The 24,693-nt window shown below is 36.6% G+C and overlaps 1 protein-coding gene across 7 annotated transcripts in view; it reads right to left on the bottom strand.

Annotated features, from left to right (window-relative positions):
* Positions 1 to 24,693, bottom strand: part of Ptprk (protein tyrosine phosphatase receptor type K) — a 573,501-nt gene that overhangs the window by 91,705 nt on the left and 457,103 nt on the right. For all 7 annotated transcript variants that reach the window (XM_008854753.2, XM_008854752.2, XM_008854754.2 and 4 more), the window contains exons 12-13: positions 18,854 to 19,127; positions 15,061 to 15,097 (exon numbers count right to left, since the gene is read on the bottom strand). In XM_008854753.2, coding sequence (XP_008852975.1) covers positions 15,061 to 15,097; positions 18,854 to 19,127 — 311 coding nt within the window. The remainder of the gene's footprint in view (positions 1 to 15,060; positions 15,098 to 18,853; positions 19,128 to 24,693) is intronic.

Genomic DNA, 24,693 nt, shown 5'->3' with positions numbered 1-24,693 from the left:
AGCTGCCATGTGGGTGCTGGGATTCGAACCTGGGTCTTCTGCAAGAACAACCAATATTCTTAACCGCTGAGCCATCTCTCCAGCCCCAAAATAAATATTTTTAAAAAGAAGTAACAATATATGTGTTTCTTTATATGTATATATACATACACATGTACTAACATACACACACACCTGTGTATATGTGGTTATGTGTGTTTTTTGGATGACAGGGTGAATCTTCAACATTGCTGAGAAATTTTCTTACCTCACATATAAGATCATCCTTCATAAATTTTGTTCCCATGTAAGTGCAATACACAATTCAGTGGGATGTCTGCCCTGTACCCTGTACAAAGGATCCATTTCCTCTATTTTCCAATAACAGACTCATCATTTTCCTCTGATCCTCACTGGAAAAAGGCAGTCATCCTTCTGCCAAGTGTGCTGAAGGCTGTCTGGGCTCTTTATTATGGTCCTCAGCAGTCTTCAGGCTTCCAAGCTTTTGGTCACTGCCCAATTCGGAAGTCACCTTCACATTCACAAGTACTTTTTACAGTAAGACTAGGTGTTAAAATCCTTACTAATAATAGTGTGGTAACAACTGACTTGTGGGTTAAAGGGACATAACTATTATCTTATGTCAGAAATGTGAATTCCAAAACAAGTCCTATGGGACTAATATCCAGATGTTGGCAGGGCTCAGGTTTCTGAGATGCAAGGGGGGTAACTGTTTCTTGATCTTTTGGGATTGCAGAAGCTACTGAATTCCTGGGCTCTCACTTCTCTCTTCTTCAAATCATATCACTCCATATTTTATTTTTGTCACCAAGACCCTTCTGTGACTTTGGTGCTTTTTTCTTCCACTCTTTAAGACTTTTACAGTATATTGGGCCTACATGGAAAATCCAAGATAATTTCCTATCATAAGATCTTTAATAAGCAAGGCCAATTTTGCCATGGAAAAAAAAGTATATATAAAATCATTCTTGTTGATCACAAGTAACTTATCTATTTGACACAAGAATGATTCTCTATAAGTGTTAACTGCTTCAGTTTTGATTGACACATTTAAAAAGAATTGTGGGAGTGAAAAATCTTATATCCATGAACCTTGCCATCTCTACTCTGTCATAAACATCTATAAAAATGTTATGCCAGTTGTAAAGTTATTTCTGTTTCATTAGTCACTTAAGGCAACTTTCCCAGAACTAAATTAAATCAGACTTTTGCTGGTGATATTATTTGAATGAAACTCTAAATGTTAAAATTCTCTCCAATAAACAAGTGGCATCCTTGGTTTCATTCTATCAGTTAAACAATACTAAATAAAAACCTTCAGATTGTTCTTTAATTACATTAGAGGAATAATGGCCAGACTGGATCATTGTGATTACCTTGCTCTGGATGACAAGAAGGTGGAAACAGAACAGCATCATATTTAAACTAATGATTGTGGGTGTGCCCCATGGAATGAATGTGTTATGCTGAAAAAGTTCAAGGAGTTGATTTCTGTTCCCAATGTTCAATTGTTTGGATTACCTTAATGAAACCTAATCAACAGTGAACCCTGGTGCTCTCATCCAGAAGTAGAGAGCACTGACTTAGCTCAGGAGTTATAAATTTTTAGCATAAAATTATTTTGTAAGAGATTTTAAAATGGAAGATGCATATTTGATTAGTTTTAAGTAAAACTAATTATTATAAATCAGTAAACTGATTATTATAAATAGTAATTTTTTATTATAAAGCTGTCAGTGAAAGAGTCCAGGTGGTGAATTTGAAATCAGAGAACAAGGGAACCAAAAGTAATTTATAAACTTACTCTAATATTCTGTCTTCTTGAACATTATTAACATATGCAATTACGGTGGCACTACCACTTTAGTAACTCACCTTGCAATTTCAAGATATATTTAATAAACTTTACAGTAAAATTTAAGAGGAGATATTTAATTAATGTCGAGTAAAATACTTTTGAATATGTAAACAATATTTTCAATTTTAGAAATAGTGCATTATAAAAACAAATCAGGGCTGAGGAGAGATGGCTCTGCATATGTAAACCTGACAGAGTTCAGTCCCAAGAAAGCAGATGTGGTAGCTTGCACCTGTGATCTCAGCACTCCTATGGTTCAATGGGAGACAGAGGTGAGAGGATCTGTCAGAAGCTTTCCTATGCATTACAGCAGCAAAAAGAATAGAGATTTAACCTCAAAACAAGGTAGGAGGTCAGGTGTGGTGGTGCACTCCTTTAGTTCCAGCCCTGGGATCTCTGTGAGTTCAAGGCCAGCCTGGTCTACACAAAGTTCCAGGCCAGTCCCACTAAAGGGAGACCCTGTCTCAACAACAAAAAAACAAACAAGGTAGGAGAAACTCCCTCTCAAAAAGTTGTCTTCTGACATCCACACATGCTGTGGCTTATGGGTCTACACACACAGAGTAGATCAGATGATCTTAACATTTCTAAACTTCAAAATGAGCTAGGTACAACTTTGGAATATATAATCCCTAAATAAATTCTGAGCTTTGAAAATTCTATGCATCTATTTTCTCAGGAAGAATGATTTTTTTTCTACTCTAACAAAATCCCACATTCTCCCTCCCCTTTCTTTCTTTCCTTGATGGTTAGTGTTGTCAATTTGACAGGATTCAGAGTCATCTAGGAGACAGGCCTCTGGGTATCCCTGTAAGGGATTACCCAGATTAAAGTTACCCTCTGAGAATGTCTTAAGAGGAACCATTTTGACTGTGTTAGCTGATGTGGGACCGGGTGCCCCATCTTCACTGAGTGGGAATTGTTCCCTGGGCATGGGGTCCTAAATGATATAAAATGGGGAGAGTGAACTGAGCACAAGCATTCATTCATTGCTTGGTCTTGACTGTGGATACAATGTGATGTGCTGCTTCAGGTTCCTGCTACTTTGACTACCCCACTGTGATCACTGTATCCTTGAACTGTGTACTGAAATAAGCCTTTTCCCCCTTGAGCCACTTTATCACTTTGAGTCACTCAGAGGACCTTTTATCACAGCAACAGGAAAAGAAACTAAGTCACTGCTCCCTCCCTCCCACTCTCCCTCCCTCCCTCCCTCCCTCCCTTCCTTTTGGTGGGAGGATTTAACCCAGGGCTTCAGCATGCTAGGCACACACTACCACTGAGCTAAATCCTCAATCCTTCAAATCCTACATTTTCAATCTTCATCTTGTTTAAATAGTAGGGAAGTAACTCATAAATGTCTGTTTGAACTTGCTTAGTTTTCAAAGATAATATTTCTACAATATTACACTACTAAATTAAATTGGAAACTCACCCACTTAGTTGCTCAAGCTAAAATTCTGCCAACCTTAATTTTAGATTTCTTCATATATTACATTTAATCTATGAGTAAGTTCTATGGATTTCTCTCTTGTTTCCTTCCTGTTGATTTAGTCCTAACTATCAACATGCCTTGCATATGAAATTGCAATATCCTCTCTAGCACTGTACACTCTCTTAACACAAGCTGACATTATCATCTATTCCATGGAGCATCCAGAGTAATCCTTAAAAGCACAAAGGAAATCATAATTCCCCGCTTAAATGCTCCAGTGACCCTCCTTTCCTTTCACAGCAGCATACAAACTGTCTACCATGGCTCACAAGCCTTTATAAGCTTCACTGTCCCTTCAATATCCAGTTTGCTCCTACGTTAGGGATCTGTTTTGCTGTTCCTTCTCTTTGGTAGGTTTTTCAGGCAATTTATGACAGGCTTTATATATTTCTCTTATTCAAACATTACTTCAGAGAGAATTTATCTGAAATCCTATCAGAATTAGCTTCGCTCAGAGACGTAACGAAACCACATCTGACAATTCTGCTTTTTTTTTTTTCATTGAATGTGTCAAACATTTAAAATCATTTTGATTATTTCAGTTATACACATATGTTGTCTGTCTCCTCAGGTAAAATATAAGCTCTTCCAATGAAGTTCTCTTTACCACCCCCATTCTGTGGCCTGGAATCATGCTGGGCACATGTGGTATTTATTTATTCATTTATTTTGTTGTTGTTGAATAAATGAATGAACTTCTCAGGGGAAATATTAAAAAATAAACTTGTTAGTTACCACTTTGCTGTTGGTGTTCTGCCAGTCAAATGGACAAATGCTCCACTAACTTCATAAGATTGAGATAGGAATTCATCACTTCTTGACATTTTTCAGAAGAATCACTGCTGTTTTCTAAAACTCCAACATGTTAGGGGGATACTTACATAATAGTGCTTAAACTTACACGACATGGACATTTATGTGTGTGTGTGTGTGTGTGTGGTTTGTCTCCAGACTTTATTGCTTCTAGATCTTTTCAGTGTCATGAATTAAATCATAACTCCCTCAAAATTGAGGGCTTCAGTGTCCCTTGCGTTCTGTATTCACAGTAATGACAAAACTCTAGGATAAAAACTCCAATACCCATTTTCCTCATGATTTAAAAAAAGGGGTTAAAATTAATAAGACAATGAAATTAAGAACTCAGGCAAAAAAATTTAAGAACTCAGGCAAAAAAAGTTGTCCTCTATTTTATTCATTCTAACACTAGGGGAGTTTTGACTGGGAAAACTCAAAAGCAGAGATAGAATTTCTGTTCCTATTAATACTATTTTTTAATATTAAAGAGAAAGAGAACACTTCATATTGCTCTTAATATCCACCAATGAAACATCTAGTTAAAAAGTACATGACATATCTTCACAGCACTAAGAATAATTCCAATTTATTCTACAAAATGATATTCTGAGAAACAGAATCATTTTGTAAAATAGACAAAAATGGAATATATATATTTCATCCATTCATCCATTTGAAAAAGACTAATAGATTTATGTTACACATCAGGTACAGATTTAAACAAAAGCATACTGTAAACCTTATAGTTCATCGAGATAGGTGAACCTGGAATTTCTGAATCATAGATTATCTAGTCACTCAGTCTTTGAATACATTGTGAAAAAACTTAATTAGAATATTCTAGTGTAGGACCTGGAGACATAGTTCAGTGGTTAAGAGCACTGGCTGCTCTTGCCTCAGAGGATTTAAGTTCAAGTCCCAACACCCACACGGCAGCTAACAACCCTCTTTTCCTCCAGCTCCAGGGGATTTGACACCCTCTTTTGGCTTCTCAGGCACTGCTTGCACAGGTGCATTTAGATGAATGTGAAACACTCATATGCAAATAAAATAAAATAAAATAAAATAAAATCCTGCTCTAGCTTCTCAAAAGCACCAGCTACTTTAATTTTGCAAACAGGTTAAAAAAAAATCTATCAGCCATTAGCTTTTTAAAATATACTTCTCAGTAGCTTTAATAAAAAGATTATAATTGTAGGAACCTGGCAGAGCAAAGGAAATACTGATGCCTAACAGAGGTTATTAGAAGTCACGAAGCACTGATTGAAGCTTTATTAAAATTACTTGCTCATGGCTTGATTTCAGGTGAGGCTATGCTTCCATGTCCGTAGTCTGTTACTCTATTACCGATAGACTTTCTGTAATTTCCTCCTTCTGAATTCAAGAAAAATGAAACCTCAAATCAGATTAATTTTTGAAAACAAGTGCACAGATGATGGTCAGGAAGAATGATGGGTGCTTCTCCCTTCAAGAGGAAAGAGTGTGAGTACCAGCAAGGACACAGTTCACACGCACAGGGAAAGGAACAGCTCTGCTTACTGGGTAGTCTTCGCAAGGGTAGATGGCTGCTTCATGGGTAATCCTAAAGATCCCAAATCTCCATATTCTGCTCCAAACATTTCAGCGGCTGAGCTATTATCAAAACTGACACCAATGTCATTCAACTTAAAAATGTGGCATAAAAAGTAGCCTAAGAGAGTATGTTAAATTGGACAGGGGGCACTAGGAGCAGATAAGGACAGGGAAGAGGATCTAAATATTATCAAACTATATTGAATAAAAACTGCAAAAATTCAGTTAAAAAATAAAATTATAAAGAAAAAGATCCCAAACTGGAGAGATGGTTCATCAGTTAAGGGCACTGGCTATTTCTGCAGAGCATCTGAGTTCAAATCTCAGCACCCACATGGTGGCTAACAACCATTCTTAATTCCAGTTCCAGTGGATCTGACGCCCTCTTCTGGTCTCTGTGGGCACTGTAGGACACGGGTACATTTACATACATGCAGGCATAACAGCCATACATTAAAAGAAAGAAAAATAAAAAAAGGGGGGGGTGTGATTTAAAAATAAAAGTTCTGATGTGAAATCTAAGAAATCATCTTTAGGAATTTGGAAACTGAAACTCACTTGAATGTATTTTGGTCTTTAACCTTTACTCCGGATGATAAACCATCTACTTTTGTTGTAAGTTTTATAAGGCATTAGGTACAGGAGGAGAGACTGGAGATGTCTGGAAGTTCAAATTCACCAAGGAGAATATGGCAAGAGGAAGGTGGATCACTCTGTTTCTACAACAAAGGGAAGCCTCTATAGCTTTACTGTAACCTGGACAGATTTATTATTCCCTTTCTACTTGTGTTGGTTGTTTTTGAATGTCTGCCACTTGAAGCAGCATTTTCACTAATCTGCATGCTCAGAGAAAATGGCACCAATGAAAATCTGACAACAGCATGAGACAAAATTAAGATTACAAAGAAAATGCTTTTAAAAAGCCATTTTTATCATGTAATTAGAGATTTAAAAGCAGAGGAAAAGAATAAGGGAAGTAAATAAAATTTTGACAATGTATGTTTTATTGATCTTTTCTCCCAATATTGTATTACATTTAAAATGAATGCTATCATTATAGTCAAAATTTGTTTCCTAGCTTAGTTCTAGAGTTATTTAGCATCTTGATTCTTAGCAATGCTTGTCTGCTTTACTTTGAGATGTGATTATATGTAAATGAGTATACAGCTCCAGTCATGATTACATGAGAACAATTTTAATGACATACTATCCTAAATATGACTGAGAAGGATAAATTAAAATTCAGTGGAAATGTGTGTTCTATTAGTTCAATGTAAATTAAGTATATCTCCCGAAAAGCACTTTTCACCCACTAAAACTACATCTTCCAAAAAGAAGTTGTCACAGTATAAACTCTGACACCATGGCATAAGATTCTTAGGTGCTGGTTTATAAATAATTGTATATGTATACTAAATTAGAAAAATATAAATTGCATTTTAAAAGACAGAGCTTGCCGGGTGTGGTGGTGCACACCTTTAATGCCAGCACTTGGGTGTAGAGGCAGGTGGATCTTTGTGAGTTCAAAGCTAACCTGATCTTCATAGTGAGTTCCAAGACAGCTGTGGGGCTACAGGGAGACCCTGTCTCAAAAAGATGAAAAAAAAGATAGAGCTGACCAGCATCAATCTAAAACACTACCTTTCAGTAGAGACCTGAGGCCTCACTGCAGATGTAGACTGGGTCTGTCCCCATCCATGGGGGAGGGGCCCATGAGGTCTCCTCCCTCACAGAGTCTGTGAACACTTAGTTACATGAGCAGCTGCTCATGTTCTTGCAAGCAACCTTAATTAAACTCAGAGGGGTGGTGGAAAAAGAAATCAAAGTCAGAAAGGGACGGATGGAAGAAGAGGGGTTTTATTGTGACAGAGAGGGATGAGAGATGTTTTATGTGTAAGATGGAAATGCCTCAAACTCATTAAATACATGTATAGAATTTTCAGAGAATAAAAAAAAATAGATTTAGATATGGGTCCTTTTTGGGTAGACTTGTAGCAACAATCCATTCATTCTGTGAATGGTATTTTAATCTTATAGTAATGTTTTGTTGTTGTTGTTGTTGTTTGGTTTTGATCCTGGGTCTCATGATGTAGCAAGTCTGGTATAGAGCTTACTAGGTAGCCTAGGCTGGCCATTAGTTCAGAGCCTCTTGCTTCAACTTACATCACAGGCATGCCACTATGCCCAATTTGTAACTGTGTGCTTTGACAGAAGATAGTCTTAGTATTTCTCATCTTTTAATGAATAGTACTTTTTTGTTTCTTATTAAGAAGTCTTTTTATATTCTAACATCATCATAAAGAGACTGTCCTGTGTTCTTTTTAAAGTGTAAAATTTTCCCTTTCACATTTACTTCCATTAAAAAAACATGTTAGAGTGAAAATATATTTTCTACAGATATTTAAAATCAGTATCATTTACAGAAAGATCCCCCCCCATTCCTTTCTTGGGTTTACTTCTGTTAAGAGTAAGGTAGAAGGTGGAGCGATGGCTCAGTGATTAAGAGCACCTGCTACTATCGCCAGAGTTCCCACCACCTACATGATGACTCACAACGATCCCAAACTCCAGTTTCTGGGGGATGCAGCACACTCTTCTGGCCTCCATGGGTATTGTACACAGGGGCACACACATGAACTAAAAATGAAAATAAATTTTAAAAAATCCTTTAAAAACTAGGGTGATCGCATATGTATGGGTGTGTTTGGGGTTTCTTCTTTTCTTAAGTCAATTATGTACTGCCTTAATTACTGTAACTTTACAATAGAATTTGATAATACTAAAATACTTTTAAAAGAAATGTCTTGAACTTTGTTGACATTTCCCACTTCATTTCTATTTGTAAAACCAGAACATTATTTTTTTTAAAAAAAAGAAATTGAGATTCTGGTTGCTTTAGATCTTTAGATTAACACTGCTCCCTACAGAATTAACAGTTTGTCGCCATTGAGACATCTAATCCATAAAATTGGTATGTCTTTTCATGAAAAAGTTTTTAAGCAGTAAGCCAGCTGTAGTGGCGCAATCTTTAATCTCTGCACTGCAGAAGCAGAGGCAGAGGCAGGAAGATCTCTGTGAGATCACGGCCAGTCTGGTCTACATAGTGCGTTCCAGGTCAGCTGGAACTACAGAGAGACCTTGTCTCAAAAAATGAAACAAATCATTTCTTTTTAATGTTTTAGTTATCACTATAGATATCTGTCAGTCTATCTACCTACCTATCCATTATCTATCTCCCTATCCATTATCAATCTAGCATCAATCTATCACTTATCTAACCATTATGTATTTTCTTATTATTTTTATTATCATCATATATTCATAAATTATACTTTTGCTTGTTGCTGTTAGTCTATTGATTTTGTTTATGTTTTTAGAGATAGTCTCACTCTGTCACCCATGCTGACCTGGTATGAGCTACACAAACTAGACAGGCCGCAAAGTAGTGGCAATTCTCCTGCCACTGCTTTCTGAACTCTGGAATTAAAGCTACATGCCATCACACCAGCTCACAATTGATTTTTAAATATTAATTATATATCAACCAAACTTAATAAAATTTTCTGAATTGGATGATCAATTCTCTACCAATTACTGTCTTTCCAGTCTCTCCGACATGCTACTCTAGTATAATAATTCATGTTAGAATTTCTGTGTATACCATAGTTATTAGTGATAGTCTGAGCATTTTACTGCCATCCTTTCTGTAGACTCACCACAAATGTAAAGTACCTCCAAGAAGCTTTGTAGGAAATACCTGGGGAAAAGTCAAGGCCATCTCATGAAATATTAACTTCCCAAGAGAGAAAATGTTTAAGCTATCTCTAAGCACTCAAGACACAAAATGCAGTATATTAAATGTTGATTAACAGAAACTGCTTTGGTCATGCCTACTCCATGCCTGATCATGAAGTAGAACACAGAAATAAATTCACAGATTCTATTAATGCTCCTTTGGAAGTGGAAATTCCTGCGTGCAAACAGTGTTCTCCCTAATTTTAAAGCAAAGGAATTTAGAGCAATTAAATAAACTGAGTTAGTTTAGATCGTGGATAAAGAGTGGACACAACCTTTGAAATACAGGCGCTATCCCATCCCATGAACAGGATATTTCTCTGGAAACATGGAAAATCGACTTATTTCAGAGAAAAATTAGGTAAGAGTATTCCAGTGATGTAATACTTACTGGGGAACTGACACGAAGCTTTAGAATTTAAATGTTAAAAAGGGAAAGTGAGCAAACTTTTTGTTAACTTTGAGTTTGGATCTTACATTCAATATTCAGCATTCTTATTTTTACTTGAAGTTAATATCTCAATACATCTAATGAAGCCCAAAAGGTTCTCATCAGAAAACATGATTCTTCTTATGCTACTGAGTTATGTTCATCTGTATGACACTAAATTGAATTGTAATCTTTTATCATAATAGCTACACATGGAATCAAAGTAATGACAGATAATAGCTAGAATTTCTTTTGGGCTTTTCATTCTAGGAGATCAAACTCTTAATTCTTAAACTCTTAGTTCTTGTTAAAACACAAAAATAATACCTTCATCCTGAAATGTGCAAATTAGGAGAGCAGAAACCATATAGTCGTAAGAATTCTTCATGGGAGAATTGGAGAATTTTTAGCTAAACTTTGTTTATACTAAGAGCCATTTGAATAAAGAAAAAATGCATTATCATTGATTTTAGTAGAAGAGTCACTTGAATAAACTTGCATACAGAGGTCAAGTATATTAAGTTTAATAAATGTTAGTTCATAAAAATACTATTTCTAGTTAACTATTGTATAAGAATCAAACTGTTTCAGCTTTGAATATTTTTTTCTGAATTGGAAGGTGAAATACAAACATACATCAAAGAAACAAAGAAATAAGCCTAGTTGCCTATGACATTTGTCTGAGTTCACATACAAAATTTCTGATACCTTTCAGAAATGCAAGCAGCACTGTAACCAGTTTGATTAAATATTAAAGAAGACACATAGTCCTCAAATTCAAATTCAATTACCAAATCAACAAGTATTTGTTGTACTTAATAAGACTCTCATTTTGTACTTGTTCCTGGAATATAGTGATATACAAGACTATCAAACCACAGAACTAAACTTGACTAAATAAATACTCATTTGAAGTTTAAAATGCAAGCAAAAGCAATTACTACTGCATATTGTCAAGCAAAATTTAAGTTGTAAAAGGCCACTGGAAAATAGACAGTCACAACAGAGCTACTAGGACTTCTAGAGAATGAAGTTCTTTTCAAAGTCAACTCAGGCATGCAGGACATTAGGAACCCAGGGCCCCACCTACACAATACTTCTAGCTGAGGCTGTGGTGATGGTGACCAAACCAGGGTCTGAAGAATGGCAATGTGGAACAAAAGATGGACCCAGAGGAGTGTGACACAGGATGCAGCAGTCTGTTCTAACTTCCTGGTAGCCCAGACATTCTGAGCTTGGTTGTCTACTTGTTGCCGCTAGCTGAGTGGGGATGGACTTCATCCCATGGAGAGGAACCTGGGAGCACGCCGTGAGGGGCAGCCTTCCACATGCCAGAATCCTTTATGCAATGTCTGTGCTTACGGCTTAACTCATTGTTTTTTAATCAAGAAATAACCCATTAATGTATCCCTATATGTATTTATAACAGTAAAGCCCATAAAACTTAAATATACAGTTTAAAATATTTTATTTTTATATTATGAGTATGCATGTAAGTGCACCCATGTCATGCAGTGTCCACAGAGGTCAGCAGAGGGTGTAGGATCCTCTGAAACTGGAGTTATGGACAGATGTCAGCTGCCATATGGGTGCTGGGAATTGAACCTGGATCCGCTACAAGAGCAGTCAGTGCTCTTAACCATTGAACCATCTATCCAGCCCCAAATATTCAGTTTAATAGATTGCTATAAATGTGCAACTTGTTTAAATGTTCAGCTAGTTATTCTACTGGAATGTTTCTTCATGTCCTTTCACAGGCAATATGGCTATATCATTTTTAATCCTTAAATATATCTTCAAAATACCACACCAGAAAAATTATTTTCATACTGAAAATAAAATCAGACCCCAAATAACCATATTTTTATGGTGTTAGTTTTGCGCAGTCAGATAATACGTTGATGTTACTTTAATAAGTACAGTCTTTCATTAGTAGAAAAATGTCAAAATATTTAGAGTAAGATGGCTATATCATTTTTAATCCTTAAATATATCTTCAAAATACCACACCAGAAAAATTATTTTCATACTGAAAATAAAATCAGACCCCAAATAACCATATTTTTATGGTGTTAGTTTTGCGCAGTCAGATAATACGTTGATGTTACTTTAATAAGTACAGTCTTTCATTAGTAGAAAAATGTCAAAATATTTAGAGTAAGAAATAGATTAAGTCTAATAAAAAATACTAAAATTATAAAAAGCAAAACCATCTTATTCCCCCAAGAAATTTCTGTCTCGTCTGCAAGTTTACTGTAGTATTTTTTTTTTTTAAAATAACTGTGTAAATAGGTCTTTCTGAAGTGGTAAAACATGTTCATTTAGGGACTTGTTATCTGTGCTTTTCCAGATTTAAAACAGTACTGGAAAATACAAAAAGCTCTCACATTAACCTCTAAGAAAGTTCTGTAGATAGGATAATGCTGTTTTTTAATAACTGAGAAAAGACAGCACTATATTATAATACACTACAGATTATTTACATACTTCATGTGTATAGTAGACCCCTCATCTGTAGCAGATGTGTTCCTAGAATCCCAGTATCTCTGGGCTAACATCAAATTCTGTAGACAGTACTTTTTCTACACACACACACACACACACACACACACACACACACACACACACCCCTATAATAAAGTTTAATATAAATTAGGTATAGTAAAACATTGTCAATTATATTAAGTAAAATAGAACAATTATAGTATACTGTAGTGATTGCTAACATTACTGGTCTTATACTCTTAAGTCATTATTAAATAAAACAAGGGTCACTTGAATGCAATGACTACAATAATGTCATAGGTGATCTGATAGCCAAGGTGGCTACTAAGTGATTAGACAGGTGGGCAGTATATTCACTATGGATACATGAACAAAGGGATGAATGACTCAGGTCCTGAGCAGGATAGAACAAGATGGTATTATGTTTCATCATACTACTCTGAATGGCATGTAATTTAAACATGAATTGAGGTCTAGAGAGATGGCTCAACAGCTAAGAGCTCTGGCTGCTCTTGCAGAGAACCAGGGTTTGGTTCCCAGAACCCACATGGTGGTTAAAGGCTATCTGCAACTCAGGTTCCCTCTTCTGGTCCCTGTTGGTATTGCATGCACCGGATACACTTAAATGCATGTAAGCAAAACACTCATACACATAACGTTAAAATAAATAAATTTTTAAAAAATGTATGAACTGTTTAGTTCTAAATTTTACATTTACTAGTTTCAGACCATGATCCACCACAGGTAACTTAAAACATGGAAATCAAAACCTCAGCTAAGGAAAGAATACTGAATATGTTCTTTAAATTCTCACAATAATAAGTAAGAGTGATCTGTTATTTCCTGTGATGAATGACTGCTTTTACTATTTGCCCAAAACTAAAGAACAACTGAAGGGCAAGATGAAGATCTGAACTCAGATCATCAAAGGCCAGAGTCCTTCTCTTACTGTGTATATCACCATCAACCTGAGATCCAGAGATCTAGCAGACGGATGAAATCATTACCAAGGACTCCTACAAATGGACACCTTCTTGGCATACTTTGGAGATTTTGAAAATATTCTATGCCTCATGCTAGGATAAAATTCCATGATCTGAACAAATTTTCCCAGAATCTAATATCAGGTAAAATTTGTTAACATGCCTTTATTGATATCCAGATGGACAAAATGACCCCAAAGTAGTCCATGCAAAAGCAAGACCATGAATAAGAAGCTTTAAAGTGTTAGAATCACTTCAGCTTTTCTTTTCCATTACAGAAATATAGCATTATTCAGTCTGGTAGCCTGGCACGAGTGCTTTCACATTTACAGGTTTTATAAATCTGGAAAAACACTGGCAACATATACCTGATGTGCTATGCCATTAAATTCTAAAACTCTAACTCTTGATTTGAAATTAAAAAAAAAAAAAGAACTATTTACATACGAGAAGTCTCTGCATATATTTTTCTCCTTTCTTTCATTAGGGTTGCTTAATTGTTTCTTAACTATCATGAGAAATCTTAATATCTGAATAGAATAAATAGTTTTTTTCCATCTGTGAAGATTCTTTATTATTCTCATGAGTCAAGGGAAAAGTCTTTATTGCCTGCACAAATCAAGAGAAAAACAAATGCTAATTGAGCAGATTGATGGTTAGATGGAGAAAAAAAAGATGAAAGGGAAGATGCCAACATAAACAGGGTATGGCTATTCACTGCTACCCCAAGTGGATCAGCTATGCTCACAAACTGCATCCAAAACTAATTCTGCCAACAAACCACTCGGAGGAGCAGTCTCTGAGGAGGCTCACACACACACACATGCAGAGAGCATTTCCTTACTTCTTTTGCTGTAATAGACAAAGCAGCGATCTTCCCTTGATGGACCAGCCATTCTTAAATTAAGGACTATATGCAGAGATACAGGCAACTTCTCCTCATGCTAAATACCAAATATTTAAAGATGACAGTATGTATTTTTTTTTCTTCTCGAAACTAGCTAACAAGTCATGGTAGGTAGGGTCAGTAGGCACTGTTCTGATCGCTAGCCATCACAGGCATAATTTCGGGGCATTTGTTGAATCAAAAAGGGAAATTAAAATGCCGCTGAACTGTTCTCCACATGTTTGCTGATATATCTTTGAATTAGCTCTGTTCTTTTTAAATTAGAACCAAAAATAAGTTAAATGTTCACCCAACTGTTTAGACTCAGACCACAGTTGAACATGTTTGTCTATCACATGAAGTAGCAGAGGTTTTTTAAGCAAGTGACTTGCTATTTTGAGCTGCTATTGCTGAGTTTTTCTTAATAGACTGATCAGCAACCTAAGATCTCTCAGGTAGTAAATGCAGAAATAAGCCCGTCTAAGGTTTTCTAAGTCCTCCTTATTCCCATAAAAAGATTCCTTCAGTCAAACACCAGTTGATGGGAGGTAGGACCCTATTTTGTGTTAAAGGCACCCAAGTGAGCCAGAGAACTTGGCTGGAGGTTTAACTGGGCCCTACTACAAAGGCTCTGTAATAGAAACGCCACATTTAATTAGCCTGAAGCAGAGAACACAGCTCTTTCATTTTGGAGAGGAGAGAGTGGAGTTTAAAAAATAATAAGTAAAACAAACCTCTTACCTTTTGTAGCAATTCGTACACATTGGGTCTTAGTTTCCTGGTGGAGTAAAAATGAAAGAGAGTAATTAATATGTAGGTGGCATTTTCTGTTTCATAAACTATTATAAATACTATAAAAATCCTGTTAGAATTAGAAAATAGAATTATAACCATAGATTTATAATAATAAATGATTTTTTTCTTGCTCTATATTTCAGAGAATGTTTGAAAACTACAATAAAAACTTTAAGAAAGTTCCTAGTATTTTCTTAAGATGTAAATCTGTTTTCATTTTGTAATGAAACAAGCTAGTACTGCAGATATGTTGTGTGGCCTTCTGTTTGCATTTTTTGGTTGCTTCTTAAGCTATTAGAAAGAAATATGTACCTGCAAAGCCAATGCAAATCAGTACCAGGTATAAATTTAATTTTCACCTGATAGCTGCAGACCAACTAAACCCGAATATTAACTACTCTCAGTGGAATCCTACATGACTAAAGACTTTAATGATGGTTGTTAGAGACATCATCAAAATGTGGCACAGCAGTTTAAATGCAATTTATTTGTTTTCTTTTTTTTTTTTCCCTTTAAATTTAGCTGTGAGGAATTAAAATGTTTTTCAACAAGGGTTACAGTGGTAGCTTGAATGAGAATGCTGGCCACATGCTCAAGTGTTTGAACTTTGCTCCCAGTGGGTGGCACGGTTTGGGGAGGTTTGGGAGGTGCTGCTTAGTTGGGGGAAGCAGTCACTGGTGGACATTGAGATTTCATAACTTTGCCTCACTTTAACTTTGCTCTCTCTGCTTCTTGCTCTGGCTGCCTCCTGCCATGCCTCCACATTGGACTCTTATCCTCCAGGAAGAGTAAGCCAAATAAACTCTTCCTCCCATTGCCTCAGTCATGGTGTTTTATTACAACAACAAAAGGTAAGCAACAGTTATTTTCTACCTCTTGCTATTCAGGTAGAGTAGAGAAAGTAGAAACAAAGGGAGGTAAATGACAGGAATCATTAAGGTTTTGGGGTGGTAGCAGGAGACACAAGTCCCCACAAGCTAGTCCCAAGCCCAGGTCTCACTATAAGACAAGTTCTTCAGCCGCTGTCTGTTTCTGCCTTTTCATTTTTTCTGACAAGGTCTTGTTTCATTGTTCTGGCTATCCTATAGTTTGTCTGGGTCTCTTGCCTTGGCCACCCTAGTGATGAGGTTATAGGTATCCAGTGCTTTCAGTATTTATGAATACTCAATAGGCCAGAGGAGGTCTCACAGACAGTGAGAAGAGCTGGTTGATGGATCCACCTTGACCTGACTATAGCCATGTGCTCATAACTGTGCCCCCCCTCCCCCAGACACACTTACAAAGCCAGCAGAGTATGTCATCCTAGTCACTGTCAACCTGGGCTGTTTCTTACAATGAACACATAATAGTTATGAAGAAGTGCAAGTACATTATAGTTACCTATGGCTTAGCACATCAACTCCTTTCTTCTGCCACCGGGTATGGACACAATTCTGTCATTAAGATTCCAATAGATTGCTTTCATGAGATCTTGGGTCTGTATCTACCTGCCTCTCTTGTTTCAGTTCTCAGTCTTTCATTCTTGAACTTGTGTTACATACTAGGAAGAGGATTTTTTTCTGAAAAAGGGGCTATTTGTACCAGAGGCATTTGTAATTCCACCTTTAGTAGCTTTATATATTGTTAAACAAAAATATTTAAAAATTCCCTCTCAAGCACTTATTTTGAAACTATTCAAGATAAAGCACTCAGTGAAGAATTTGTAATTAAAAAAGGATTTGAATACTTCTATTATTTGTGACTGAGACCTTCAGAGTAAGCTGCATGAGACTTTTTCATGTTCCTGTACAGGCCCAAAGTGATTCTTATCTCCAAAAAGCAATCTCTGTTGACTCTCTGAAGGCATCCCCGGGCTCTGCTGGTGGGAGCCATATTAATTACAAAACTCTTTGCCAAGAATAGTATGAAATACATTGCTGATATTCTGAACTTTGATCAAATGGTAGTGTTGATTAAGATTGCCCAAGGAAATCATCTATAAATAGCATACCTTCATTAACACTCCTGTCATACAACAGACAGAATGGTTACAATTATCTGGAAACTCTCACCTCTCCAAAGATGACAACTCAAGTCCAGGACTGTCTCCTTCTTGTGTGCTATTTGTATTTAGAATGGGTTAATAATTTTCCTAGTGTTCTGTTTCGATTATCCTAATTAGACCAGTGCTTTTGAAAATATATAGGTGGATATGCTGGTTAGTCTTGTCACTTGATGGGATTTAGAATCACCATGGAAACAATCTCTCGCTTGTCTGTGAGGGATTAACTAGACCAGATTAATTGAGACAGGAAGACAACCAAAATGTGGATGGCAGCATTCCATGGGCTGGGGTTCTGAACTTAGAAAGGAGAGGAAGAGGGCAGAATCCTTCATTGCTCTCTGCTTCCTGACCAAGGACGGATATGACCTGCCACTTCCTTTTCTTGCACTGTACTTCCCCTCTGCACTGTAAATAGAAATAAACCCTTTTTCACTTGAATTGATTCTTGCCAGGTATTTGGCCACAGCAGATAAACTAATATAGTGGGTGTGGCATCTAAAGAATCCTAGTTTAGAGGGAAAAAAAGTGAGAAAAGTAGAGCATCTTCAACTCTGGATCATCTCTGCCCTTGGAGTATATACTGAAAGAGGTCCTGCCATTTTTTGTTCCTGTATACTGTAAGCCAACCATACCAGTACGTGAAAAGATATAGCCTTCCTGTGAAAACAAGAACTCATGTTCTCATAGACCTGTAGAAACAGAAAGGGAGTATGCCTTCTAACTAAACTATTCCAAGATCTAATATGATGGATGCTCTGGATGTCACATATTTCACACCATCTTCTAGGTCTTAGAGACTCAGTTATATAAAACCAACCATTTCTTATGTAGCTACAAAGTCCATAAAATGTCAGTATTAAGGTGGATTTTAAATTGTCCAAGTTTCTGTTCTCAACATTTTTTTTTATCCCTCGCTGCTGAAATATAAATAAATAAAAATAAAATAAGTTTTAGGAAAGAAAATGTTTCAAAGAGAACAGCATGAGGTGCAAAAGGCTAGGTTGTTTCTCCACATCTGTCCTGTTGTGTTTTCCTCTTCAATATTCATTTGGGATCAGCAGCAGTGCTCAAAAGCAACTGTGTCCAAAATGGGAAAAGGAGGGGCAGCCAGAGACACGGCCAGCCGACTTCTGTAAGGGCACAGCAACTGGTCTGCCCAGGCAGCCTTCTGTTTAGGTTCTGTCGGTTGTACCACAGGAGTCCTAACACTTTGTAATCAGAGGATTGCTACTTGTTATTTACTCTTTGGCTTGTGCCCCCTGAAAAGTTTATAAGGGTTTATTAGACCATTGTAGAATGTGTATTCTGTTTATCCTGCAGTAAATTTAATCTTGTGAAGCATGCCACTACTGAGCAAAGGAGGAGGAACAATACTGGAAATTTACTGTGGGTGGAGTCCTGGCATCAGCACACCCACCTTTTCAAATCATTTTACTCACAGTTGCACTGTGGGCTTTCCTGAAGACAGCGCAAGAAGCAGCAGTTACTAGGAAACAGGGATCTTATGAAATGTTCCTGGCATGGAGCCTGAGCCCTTCCATCAGCCCCAACCCGCACATGGGAACACCCCTACACAGCCATTTTATTTTCCTTTCTTTTCAATTTTTTTTTTCCTTGACAAAGGCTACCGAATGTTTATAAAATATGACACTTTACTTCAGACCAAGAAAAAAAAAATCAGTCTTAGAAGCTCACCTTCTCCACACTGCTCATTGCCTGGAAATAGATGTTGTATCCTTTTCGAGGAGCCAGAGGGGGGTTCCAAAAGCCTTGATAGGTCCTGTTGTCACCCACGGTGAAGGGAGCGGGCTCAGGGAGATTCCCTGGGGGCAGTTCTGCAGCAAAGTAATAGGGTGCACCCCCGCTCAGGGCGGTCTGGTATGTGACAGGAACCTGGTAGCACTCCATGGCCCCAGCTTCTCGCTTGGTCCTATGGGGGTGCAGTTCCTCTACAACAATTTGGTAAGCACTATGGGGAAAAGAAAAAATAAATCATGCACACTTAGAAATTAGAGATATTAAAATGCTGGAAAAAAGAAGAAGGTGTTCAAAATGTAGAGGGTGCATCTCAATGCACCTTTGCAACAGCAGTCAGTGCTCTTAACCGCTGAGCCATCTCACACCTAAAGTGCACATTAACCCCAGCAATCCAGCATTCAGCCTCTTAGTCATAAAACTGTTTGTCATGCATTTTGTTCCTCTCAACATCGGCGTTATTAAGAAACCAAAAAAAGGGAGAGAAACCACCAGAAAGCAGTTCACATTTTCAAAGGTTGAGAAATAAGCCATTCTAATAAGGACCCTGGCATTAACCAGAGTCACATCAGCGATAAAGTTCTTTGTCTGATATTTTGAAACATAAAAAGTCAATGTTTTCTTTAGAAAGGCTAGGAGAGAAGACCCAGCTCCAAGGCACAGCAGAATGACAGCCTCCAGGAGAGAGTGGAAGCTACAGACTGTGGCTGTCACAGGCGTGGACAGGCTTCTCCACCTCCTGACCTTGCCTGGGCATCTCCACTGGCTCAGAGCTACACAGATCCAAAGTACAAGTGTCCATGCAACAAGGCGGGCACAGATGGACAGAAATCTGTCCCCACCATGGAAATAGATCATCTCCTTCTTCTGGAGTTGTTAATAATAAAATGTTACAAATTGGAGAAACAGATGGGGTTTGGCCTATTAAAGTGCCAACCTGAACTTCTAATCCTTTTCTTAAACATCTTATAACTTTCCTACCATAGCTGTTATGTTATAGAGGAAATAAAAGGAAATACTGACACTTTGAATAAAGTTCTCTCATAATTATTCTTTATAAGTTTCTCAAAGTCCCAGGTTAATAATATTCTTCTTTTATGGAAAATGCCCCATGGAAACAAAATTTAGGTCAAGTATATCTAGAAAACATATCATTATTAATGTAGTGCACATACATTTAATGTAAGAAAATTAGTATATTTTAGAATTCATGAAAATTGTAGAGAAATGCATTTTGAGAGGTTGTTTAAATTCAGTACAAGTAAGCTGTGTGGAGTTCCATGTAAAATCTTGAGAATCTTTTAGCAAGTGTGTTCCTTCTGTTCTTTCCAGAGGGAAAACAGCTGTTATTCAATAGATCTCAAGAAGGACAGGAATAGAGTTTTCCTTAAGAAACTTCTAGAAAGATGTGTGAGAGAGAGAGGGGCAGAGAGAGGCAGAGAGAACTGAGATATTAGAAAAATGAACTGAAAACAATGTAAGATCGAGTTTAAAATTCTAATTTAAATATAAAAACAAACTGCTGTATCTTAGATGTGAAAGCCCTTTATATAGTCAAAGAAAGGATTCTACTTAATTTATAAATAAAATTTTACTTTCTCCCTAAATAAGCATTTATGTTCGCATTAAAATATTGTTGAGACACTGAGAGGTTATTATCTATCTCCTCTTTTCAGCGGGAACAGAAATTATATTAATGCCAGGGATTGAGATTTGAACAAGTAACAAAGGCAGAAATGTATGCTATTCCAAGTTATAAACACTGTACTGTACTCTACCTCTGCCAAGTTGGGGCACTAAATTTGTAAGGATGATACTGGTGAGACACATGGTCTCTGAGGTATCCATGGAACAAGCACTTGCCAACCTCAAGTTTAGGAAATATGCACGCATAGCCCAAGAAACAAAGAAGGAATGATCAGAGTTGATATACGCTATGTTAAGGAAGCCTAGCCCTTATTTTATTTTTAATTTATAATTCATATTTATGTTACTTGCTTTCATATCCTGTGTATACATCCACATACAAAAATTCATAGATACACATTCTAAGATAAATCTAACTTGATGCTCTGACTTTAATGAACAATAATGACAATTATCTATCTGTATTAATAATTCAAACTAATCTTTGAAAAATAAATTTCTTAAATAGCCTACACATCTAGAAGATCTGGTGTACATTCAATCTCAACTAACGCCATTAAAATGACATATTTTATACTTCATTTTCCTGTTTTAACATTTTGGATTAAATGTTAATTAGGAAATCTTCAAGATAGGCTGTAGGTCTCCAAATTTACTGGGGCAAAGCAAAGTGCTACTGGGCAAGAGAAAAGGAAGGAAAGGAACAGTCTGTACCTAAGACTCTTGATCTGGGTCCACCCCAGATAAAAATCAATAGCTTGGATTAAGTGTTAAGATTTGGCATTATTTCCAATTAAAGAGAAAATTTAAAGTTAGGGATGTTTCTATATGATATATAAATTCAGAAGAATTTCTGTGTATACGTATAATACCCTATTAACATGGTCCTTAATCTTTACTATACACTTTATTTACTTGATAAAGATCATACAAAAATGAAGTGTATCTTGTTACTACCGAGAAGCAGAGGTAAAGAAAAACCGAGCTTTCATTAAACGTTATACTGTAAGTCTTACTTTTTTCCTTCTTGGGTTACGAACTGAATGTTTATGACCCTTTTGCGCAGTTCATATATGTGGACCCTACCCTTCTTCTGCCATATGATGGTACTTGGAGAAGAGTGATCTGGTCTCAACAAAGACTGACTTTTCTAGAACACTGACCTTGGACTTCCCAGCCTTTAGAGCTGTGAAAAATAAATCTAGGTTGTTTCATCCACCCTGAATTTTGTCCTAGCAGTGTAAAGTTGAGAAATATACACATAAAAATTCTTCAGAAAGCTTGCTTCCAAGAATAATGCCTAAATTATTCCTTGTGCCTTGAATGAAATCAGATAGAAAGCAAGATGAGATAACTAGATCTCTCTCTAGCCCCCTCTCACTCTAGACTCTCTGCCCTGCTGAGAGAAGTATTTCTTTATGTAATGCTCAGCTCAGTTTCTGGATATTTTTCAATCTCAACTGCATTTACTCTATAAGCTGATATAGGAGTCATTTAATTTTATATTCAAGTATGGTTTCAAACAGTTTAATGGGCATTTAACTAGGCATTTGTAGAATGAACAAATTGCTTGTGCATTTTATTGGTGATGTTTTTACTTAGTTAGGACATATCCAAAGCACTTATTTTCTTTCCACATGAAATGACTTGTTTTGCCTCAAAAATTCTATTTGAATATGAGAATTTTCTCAATTAGTTTTCTTCCTGATTTTACATCCATTCAACCTTTCATTCACTTCATTCAATAACTAATTAGGGATCAGATGGTGTCACATACACAACAGAGATGCAGAGGTGGGAGGTCCTTACCAGCCTTCCATTTGCTTTTCTATTTTTAAATTTCCAGGGTTCTACTGTTGGGGCTAGAGAGACGGCTTAGTGGTTAAGAGCACTTGCTGCTCTTGCAGAGGACCTAGGTTCAGTTCTCAGCACCCACACGGTGACTGACAATCCTCCCCACTCCCTGCAGCATGATACCCAGTCAGCACCCTAGAAAAGTGAAAAGTGTCTTTCAACGGAACAACACTGGCCAAAGACCTCTGATGGCACTTTACTGTTATTAATGGGCTCAGACTTTAATCACTTCCTCAAGGCATACCCTCTGTGCATCTATTTCCTTCTTCACACACACTGCGGAAGCCTGTGTATTATCTGTATGGAGTTAATTATAATCACAGTAAATTCTTTAAAAGTGCATGCAGTATAAGGTAGCTATCAAAATAATCAAAAACCACTAGGAGAAATATAACTGAACTTTAGACAGAACTCCAAACAACTGATGATAAGATTCATGGTCAAAAGAAATATTTTTCTCCACTGTTCTACTGGAGAGGGTGTTCCTCAACCACATAGTCCCATTTTAAAAACTCTGATTTTTATCCTTGCTCAATTCTTTCTTGTCAATTCAAATTAACCAAAGGAGAGAAAATATGAAAAGTCAAATTAGGTGTGATTTGACAGATAATATGAAATGGGCCTGTGCTTTTACTTTCTTAAGGTTTTCTAATTATTTTATGGTAGTTATCTAAACTTAAGATTAAAGTATTATTAGAACTTGAAATTTGAGTAATTAAAAATATTCCACAAACCTTAATGTTTTTATTTTAGTATTTTACAAAATATTTATATTTATTTTATAAAGTATTTTAACCAAGTTTGCATATTTTCCATTCTTTACAATTAAAAGTTTAAAATATTACTATAATTAAATTAAAATCAATATACAAGAGCTGGGTGTAGTGAGGTAGACTTTCAATCCTAGTACATAGGAGGCAGAGCAGGTGGATATCTGTGATATTGAGGCCAGCCTGGTCTACATAGAGAGTTCCAGACTAACAGGGTCTGAAGGTAGACCCTGTCTCAAAATAAAAAAAAAAATCAATATATAAGTATTACGAGTCTTTATTGAATACTCAAATACGATTTCTTTATGCTTAAAAATTAAAAGTGACATTGAATACTACAGTAAAATTTGATCAAACATTGGTAGAAGTCACTTTTAGTTTTGGCGGGAGGTTGAAGTACTTGGCCCCCTCCTTGGTTTCGAGGCTGAGAAAGCAGAAGCAGATTTGCTGTTGCTCAGCAAATATATGATACACATAGTAAATAGATAGTTTTCCTGATTTAATGCTTATAACTGTGGCGCTGGAACTAAAATTACCTGTAACAGTCTGCTTGGGATTTAAAAAAAAAAAAAAGCCCATTACTAAGTAAATCCTCTGTGAATACAGTTATAGTTTCAGGTTATACAAACTCTTACTGAATGCAAAATAACAAATTATACAATAGTATATAAATCACCTCATTTTAATCTAGCATCTCTCCTTAAAGTTTCAGGAGAAATCCCCCAGCTCCAAAGTTTTACTATTCCTTGTAAAAACAAGACTTCCCAAGATCCTTTCCCATCGCCACCGCTGATCTGTCCTACTGAAGGCATTTTGACGATCATGTCAACTATAACCCCCGATTACCAAAACATACCCTGCTCTCCATCTATTCATTCCTTAAACCCAAAAGTCACTGCTTATACTTGAAACCCATTGTTTTCTATTTCTGCAAAGAACTTATCAGCTACTGAAACAAGGATGACTCAAAATCCAGGCATTCACTTTAACAAGTCCATCTTCACTGTAATCTCCTTCCATCTTCTAGCATGTCATGTCTTTCCATTCTTCCATCATTTCACAAGTCTATCTCTGTACTTTATACTGGGTTAGTACCATACCACATCCCTTGCCCTACATCCTTAATCTTTGTCTCACTACTTCCTGATATATGTATTATCCACTGGATGAGGAAGGCCCAGGGCTTCCTTGACCCTCCTTACCTAATTTCTCCACTTTTGCCATGAATCATTCTCTGATTGCTTTTCCCCCTCCATATTTGTCTTCTAGAGCCATGCTTTGAGGTGGAGGGAACTGAGGTAGAAGTCATGCCCACACTTAGCCTTTTCAGTCTAACTCTTAATTCAGGGGCATCAGTCACAATGCCATAGCCACACTGTTAGAACATTCAGGGCTATCCTCAGAAATTCTGGGACTAAAAGAGGGCCAGGAATCACTGCCTTAATAATAAGTATTGTGTGTACCATGAACATGGTACATTATGAACACAGTCTGGTTATACTGTCATAA

This window comes from Nannospalax galili, unplaced genomic scaffold (assembly GCF_000622305.1).
Source record: "Nannospalax galili isolate Female #2095 unplaced genomic scaffold, S.galili_v1.0 scaffold327, whole genome shotgun sequence".
In the NCBI taxonomy this organism is placed as follows: domain Eukaryota; kingdom Metazoa; phylum Chordata; class Mammalia; order Rodentia; family Spalacidae; genus Nannospalax; species Nannospalax galili.
This window is presented reverse-complemented; position numbering and strand designations above follow the sequence as displayed.